The sequence below is a fragment of the Gossypium hirsutum genome, chromosome A03, assembly GCF_007990345.1.
Source record: "Gossypium hirsutum isolate 1008001.06 chromosome A03, Gossypium_hirsutum_v2.1, whole genome shotgun sequence".
In the NCBI taxonomy this organism is placed as follows: Eukaryota; Viridiplantae; Streptophyta; class Magnoliopsida; order Malvales; family Malvaceae; genus Gossypium; species Gossypium hirsutum.
In genome coordinates this window covers 106,821,818-106,829,227 of record NC_053426.1, presented here as the reverse complement: position 1 = coordinate 106,829,227, position 7,410 = coordinate 106,821,818, and the positions used below count along the sequence as shown (strand labels likewise).

Below are 7,410 nucleotides of genomic sequence, written 5' to 3'. Positions count from 1 at the left end.
TTGTGTCATGTTATCATCTAATTTTTTTAAAAATATATATATAATTTTTATACGACTAGAGTGTCATATCATTACATAAATCAAAATTAAGAAAATTTGTCAAGGTTAGATACTAAATGTGACCTTATCCCTTTTAAAGTAGAAATACTATTAGCATGTTGGTATTAAAGTTAAAATTAGACAATACTAGGATACTCCCAGTCAATAGTGAAAAACATGCAATTCAATCTTATTGAAGCGAATTTCACTTAGGATCAGGTTCTCTTCTCCTTTTTTCCCTGCAATTTTCTTCTTAATTACACGAATCTTTTTTGACTAAAAATTCAGTATCCAAATATATTTTCATGGTATCCAATTTGATGCAGAGTTTTCTTTAGTAATTGTGGAGTTGGATCACTTTTAGTTAAATTCTTTAACATCTGATCATTTTTAAAGTTGTGGGTCTGAGTAACTTGAGCTTAAGGTACATCAAGTACAACAAAACCATACAGTATACGCATTGCAGAAATTCAGTTCCCAGCCCACGTATTGTATTTAATCCTTAATGAGTCAACAAGCAGCAAGCTGAAACGGGATTGGGTTTGTTTTTTTTTCTAATGATAACAAATCTTTTGAGATTTTGTTTGTATTGCTTTCAATATCTAACCATATATTTCGTCCCCCCCCCCCCCCAAAAAAAGAACAGGGGAATTGGAATGAAAGAATTTAATAAATAATGAATGCTCTGAAATCTTCCCCAAATAAAAAGAAAAAAAATTTACTGCACAAGAAAGAAGAAACTGATGCTTGTGTATTTTGTCTGTTGCGAACAGAAAATTTTAATGTCAAAAATTGAATGCCCCTTTGCTTTGTTTCCTTTGAAGTAACCCTTCCATTATGACCTTCTTTCTGTAATAATCTTTTGACTTCTTTTCCGAGCTTTTTGTAATGCTTTCCAGGTTCTCAATAACTCCTGCAGGCTGTTGGTGGTGAGGGAGAAAGTACAGCCAAATTGATGTAAGAAGTATTGCACAAATTTTGCCCCAGAATATGGTCACTACCAGACTAATAACAAGCATAAATATGGCATTGCTTAAACTTGAACTTGAACAACTCTTCTGGATTCCTTCTTGTTTCGGCTTCATCTCTGGTTCTTGATGTTTGCTTGTTTTTTGCGTTGAATTTGGGACTGAGTTAGGCTTTGAAACAGTACCTTGAACTCCCTCGGCGGCTGAAACCTTGTTTACTGATTCATCAGCACTTGTATCCAACAACTTACCATGGCTGCTTAATGGGATACCTTTTCTATCTTTAACCCTCTTAGCCTGTTGATAAGATAAGATATATCGATTAGTGATGATGACAGGCGGTTAATCACTTCATCACAAAAAAAAAAAAGGATGAAGAACAAAGGAAAGAAGGAAAGAACTTACCAATAAGATCTCGAATACAACAGCTTTGATGACATGGGAAAATCTTTTCTTCCCGGGACGATGAACCATGATTGAATTCTCTGTATCAGAAACTGAAGAAGAAGACGAAGACTGAGTGGTTGAAGGCTTCATAATATCTGCCTTGTTTTTGACGGTGAGATACGTTAAGGCCCGACGATTTTGGGAAGGATCAACCACGACTGCTTTGGGGTCGAGCATCAAGTCCATATCAACTACGGGTCTAAAACAGAGCAAAAACTTGTTCCTCGAAACGTTCTTCATTAATTTCCTTCTTATTGTAACTGACACTTGGAGCTCAGCCGCTGGTAAAGAACTTTAATTAACCAGTGGAATGCTTCGATTTTCGGTCTAAACAAGGGAAGAAATGAAGCCAAAAAAAAAAACTGAAACGAAACAAGGAATAGTGTGTTTTGTTGGTTTGGAAAAACAGCCGGCTTTGTACCTGAAAAAAAAAGAGGTATTTCCAATAACCAGACTAAGACGTGATTAGTGGGGCATTATGTGCATATATATAAGGAGTAGTTGGCAGTGAAAAAGGGTTGAGGGGATTAGGGTTGGATGGGATAAAGCAACTTTGAGGGCATCTGCCCGTAAGGGACAGGTGAAAGGATATTATTATGAATCGGGGCTTTGGTGTTTTGTTGGTTGAAAAAAGAAAGATTGCAATTATGGCTTGGTTGGTGAACTCGAGAAGAAGAGGTCCGAATAGCCGTCCACCAATTCAGTGCTGATCTTATTTAAAAAGACAAACTGTTTTTGGTGGACAGATAATGAAAAACTAAAATTCAGAATTTATTTTACCTCATGTATTATCAGAAGATCGCTATAAAAAATTAAATTGATTTAGAATGATTTTAAAAGTTTTTTTTTCGGAATAATAAAAAATAGACATTTAATGGAATAATATGTATTTTTTATTAAAATAATATGAGAGATGTATAGAAATCCCAAATCGGCATGGTGGTTGATAGTTTTAGGTTGAAATTGAGCATCTCATATGTTTGAAACGAACAAAAAATTTCGGAACCTTAAAATTGGCTGTTGACATATCAATTTGGGGCTCTAATAGCTTGTCATGCTAGTGTAGGTGTAGCAGAGATTCATTGTCGATTTGGGCTTCTTAGACAGCAACGAAGCTCTGCTACCTATTATTTGACATGATTAAAGGTTGAGAATCTTGAATCCACCATATAGAAGAGTGTTTAAAAACCTTAAATTTTTTTGAAACAAATTGCTTAAAAGCAAAAAGGAAAAAAAAAAACTAATATTGTGGGGAGAAGAAAAAATCAGAGAGTTAAGAGAGAGAAAAAATAAGGAGTTAATAAAGTTGAAAATTTTCTATTTGTTAGATTGTTATTAAATTTGTTAAAAAATTAATTTATTATTATACATAGATTTAAATTGTAAATATTTTTAATATTTTTAGTAATTAGAAGATAAGTACGTAGAAAATATAAGAAATTGTAAATGATATATGGATTATAAATGTTTTATTATTTTCCAGCAAAAAAGAAATTATTAAAGTAAAAAACTATTGAAAATTATAAATGTTATTTTGCCTTTTTTCCAGAATAATATAGAAAAAAAATTTAATATACCTAAATAATATTAAAAATTGTAAATGTTGTACGTAATTAGTGGGTTATCATTGTATTAATTGAAGTAATTTTTTTTCAGAATCGAAGTTAGAAGAGGCAAGCTCTAAGAAAAAAACATAAGAAAACTTTATAATGCAATTATATTATGGTTTTACGGTTTACGAATAGAATAAAATGACATTTTGTGAATTTTTTTGTAACATGATATAGTAGAGTTTAGAATTTATGAAATATGATTAGTTGAAAATGGTTAGATGGATTAGGGCTAGGGTATATATTGTAATAAATACAATGCTATATAAACGTTTTGTGCAGAGAAAAATAGTCAGGATTATTTGAACTGTGAAAAATATAAGAACTGAACAACAATGAAAAGTTGTTGGAATTTTTGTAGAAAATTAAAAAAGTATAGCATGAACTCGAACAACGGCTACGTTGTTGCCCACATAATTGTTGTAAACCTCATTATGCAGGAGTTAATTTGGTCATGTTATACTGGGTTTAGGTGGGAAGTTTAGAAATACCGTTTTCTAAGAGAAATATTAATATATGCTAAACATAAAGTTAGCTTGGATAGTATGTGGTTGAAGGTATCTTCGAAAAAGAAAAATAGAACAAAATAGTATGAGATCTTAATCAAAGATTTTTTGAAGGGTATCGCAAAAGATAGTGGAAAGAGAACTTCCTAGTTGATTACGGATAACCATATTCGTAGGAGAAATCCAAATCCTCCTTATTTTCCATGGATAAGCAATTTAGATATAGGTGGATTTTCAAATGGTTTTATCAACTCCATTCCTAAGAAGATTAAACCAAAAAAGGATGGAGGCACATAGGGTTATGGGTTTATTTAATTAAGGTTTATGTACGAAATGTATTATCTTGTATCGAAAAACTAGCTCTATTATTGTATGAAGTTGGTATGTTTATAATATGATAAGGAAATTACGTTGAAGCTTAATATCATGTTTGCCTCTGTAACACCCCTGGTTCGTCCCGATCGCCGAGTCTGAGCTACAGGATGTCATATTCATTGTTGGAGCAACTACTATCAAATTCATAGTAAATGTTCATTCACACATGCAATTAAGTGACAATCATATTCATTAATGGTTAAACAATCAAAAGCAAGTCTTAATCGAGCTTACGAAAGCTCTTTTGTCAATCCAAACTTGAAATATGACCAAAATGCAATGTTTTAAAAGTTCAGGACCGACATCATGACGTCATCTCTTCTATGTCATGGTGTTGCCAAAACAGTTGTCACGTCACGACATCAAGCTGCTCAACGTTGCGATGAGGAAAGATGTTCATCAAGACGAGAACCCTGTATTTGGTAAAAAAAAGTTAGCCATTTGGTACTTATTTCATAGTTTCCAATCAAACCAACCATTGTACTCACCTAAAAACATTCCAAACTCATAACATTTCATACCAAAACAAGTCATTTAACCATTTCTAATAAAAACTAATTCGATATAAACTCAACCTATTACAAAACTATCCATTTCTATACAAACAATCAAATGCCATCCAAACCAACCAACCAAATACCAATCTTAACTGTGCCAATTCATATTCAAATATATCATCTCATTTTCATTACAAGCACTTAAGCGTATAAGCACATCTACTCATTCAACTTACCATTTCATCTATATATAATTCATAGAATATCTACATGACATGTTCAAGTTTAAAATCATTTACTAAAACACATCAAGCATAGCTAATCCATACACCATATGTTACATACCAAACCTTTCATACACTCCATATTTGCCATAACATCAAAAATACCATATGAATTAGAAAGTGACCATTTCATTAACACCTTAACCCTATATACATCCTATCGAAACCCTTTTTTTAAATTGACTTTTATTTAAAAAAACAAAAATGGGAGTCGCCACCAATCACTTTTAAGAGGTGTGATCGGGGCACATTGTAATTTGTTCATTTTGATAAGAAGTTTGATTTATTAAAATAATGTTTTTCGGTCTACAAAATCCAAAAAATAGGTTCGGGAGTCGGTTACGCACGAGGAAGGATTAGCACCCTCGTAACGCCCAAAATTGGTACCTAATTGATTAGTTAATGTCTTAGTGTTGAAAGTTGAAAACTTGAAAAGAGTTTAAAATATGATCCCTCTTTGTATTAATGTTATTTTTACTTAAAAATTGCTTGAATAAATCGAAATTTATGTTAAAGACCCTCTCATCTCGAGGTAACAAAATGTTACATCTTTTAAGTTAGGACACGACACCTCGAATCCTTGAGAATAAGCTTTCCTTTTATTTTTTATTTAAATCTCATGTATTTTAATTTTAAAAGAATATTCGGTCATTTAGGTTCAACGATAAAATCGAACCCCGTAAGTTAGGGTACGACTTTCTCGAATCTCTAAATACGAAACATTGTCTATTTTTAAATTTTCCTTCTTGAAAAATAACAAGCATTATATTTAAAACAATGAGTATTTATCTTATTTAAAATGATTATATGTGAATAAAATTGTCGCACTAGTAAATAACAATAATATGAATATACTAATAAAAACAATTCATGATAATCACTTAATATATACTACTTTAACACTAATATGAACAATCAAAAAGAAAAAAAAGTAAAATAACTAATAAAATGAATAATAACAATAATGATAATAAAATCTAAATTTTGAAATATACTGAATACAAAAAATAAATAAATATATAAAAAGGCACAATAAAAGAACATATAAAAAAAGCCAATTGTAAAAATAAAATAAAGGAAATATTAAGTAAATAAATAAATAAGTGAATATCAATAAAACATTTGATTAAAAATTGAAAATAAATAAATAAATCAAACAAAATATACATGAAACAATTTAAAATAATAAAAAATTTCAAAGTTAAATGGGCTAAGGATTGAATTGAAATTAAAAGGGAGTTTTGGGCTTAAATTATAATAAAATAAATGAAAAAAGGACTAAATTGAAGTTTAAAAGGAAATTTTAGGGACAAATCGAGATAAAACAAAAATAAAAGACTACATTGTAGTGCGTAAAAATGAGACAGGGACCGAAAGAGAGAATATCCTAACTTCTCTATGCACATCGTTCAAGGGGACCCAAATAAAAAAAAATTAAACGGGGTAAATTTTAAAAGAAAAAAGAAATAGGACCATATTATAAATTGTCAAAAAAAGCGGAAGGTTCACAAGTACAAATAGCTCATGTTTTAAAAAACACACAGATCCTAGCTCTCGGGTCGGGTCGGGTCGTACGTGGGTCAAAGGCCAAAACGACGCCGTTTTGGGGCTATTGAAATTAGCCCTAAAATGAAGTCGTTTTAGAGGACCTATAAAAGTTGAATTTTTTTAAAATTCATTTTGCACCCTTTCTTTTTTAAAAAAAAATTGAGCCCTCTCTTTGCTCTCTCACCCTCTCCCCTTTTGGCTTAGGGTTCCGGCGAGTCCCACGGTGTTCACCGGCTGTCGACGACGGGCTCTGCCATTCACTGTGGCTAGAAAATGCCGAAAATAGCCCTTTTTGGCCCCTTTTAAACCTAGATCTAGATCTAAAGGCGAAAGCAAAAAAAAATCCAGCCGACGCCCTTCCCTGCCTCTCGACCTCTCGTTTACCTTTTTTCGAAGCCCGAACGAAACCCTAAAGGGCTTCAATGGCTTTCATGAATGGAGGAAACCTCCGATGGTGGCGTGATACGAAAAGGCAAGCAAGCTCCAACCCTTTTTACTTTTTGTTTTTATATTTTATTTATCAAATAAATTCGTAAGAAACTAAAATATATATAAAAAAATCACCTTTTGGAACTTTGAATTCAATTTTTTGATTAATCTTGTATGTGTGTAAAAAATTACATGGTAGCTGTTATGGCCTTTTTATAGTCGAATTACAAAACTGTCTGTTATTACTTTTTTGTTTTTTCTTTGTTGTTTCTAGTTTTTTGCGTGTCTGTTCTTTTTTGCAGGTGACAGTGGCAGCAGAGTGGCTAATGGTGGTGGTGGCAGAGGGGTGTTAGATTACATGCAGAGAGGTGGCGCGATGCAGAAATGCAGCTAAAGTTTCTTCTTCTTTTTTTTTGTTGAAAAATTTTAGTTTTTGGGGCATTTGGGGCATTAGGGTTTTAATTTATTTTGGGTCATTTGGGCCTCTTTTGTAATTTGACTTGTAATTATTTTATTTTGATTTGGTTTGGTTTGTTTGGGCCCGGACATAATTGGGCCCTTACGGCTGCCTTTCTTTGCTCGTTATTGTGTAACGAAAATGGAGCAAAGACTTTTAAGAATGACCAATTTTGTATGGTCTCGTCAAATCTCTGTAATACCCCTTAACCCCAACCTATCGCCGGAATAGGGTTACGAGGCATTATTGG

At 32.2% G+C, this 7,410-nt stretch overlaps 1 protein-coding gene across 1 annotated transcript; it reads right to left on the bottom strand.

Moving 5' to 3' along the window:
• Positions 1 to 770: 770 nt before the first annotated feature.
• On the bottom strand, positions 771 to 2,136 carry LOC107888106 (uncharacterized protein At5g23160). The gene is made up of 2 exons (XM_016812258.2): positions 1,413 to 2,136; positions 771 to 1,304 (listed from the first exon to the last, which is right to left on the bottom strand). Exons 1-2 carry the CDS (start codon positions 1,692 to 1,694, stop codon positions 825 to 827), a joined length of 762 nt encoding a protein of 253 aa, XP_016667747.1. The 5' UTR covers positions 1,695 to 2,136; the 3' UTR covers positions 771 to 824.
• Positions 2,137 to 7,410: the final 5,274 nt, after the last annotated feature.

Excerpts from the sequence above, each read along its gene's own strand:
- LOC107888106 (XM_016812258.2), bottom strand. The coding sequence starts at position 1,694 with ATGAAGAACGTTTCGAGGAACAAGTTTTTGCTCTGTTTTAGACCCGTA. Across the intron at positions 1,305-1,412 it reads TTGTATTCGAGATCTTATTG|GCTAAGAGGGTTAAAGATAG; the intron begins GTAAGTTCTTTC and ends TCTTATCAACAG.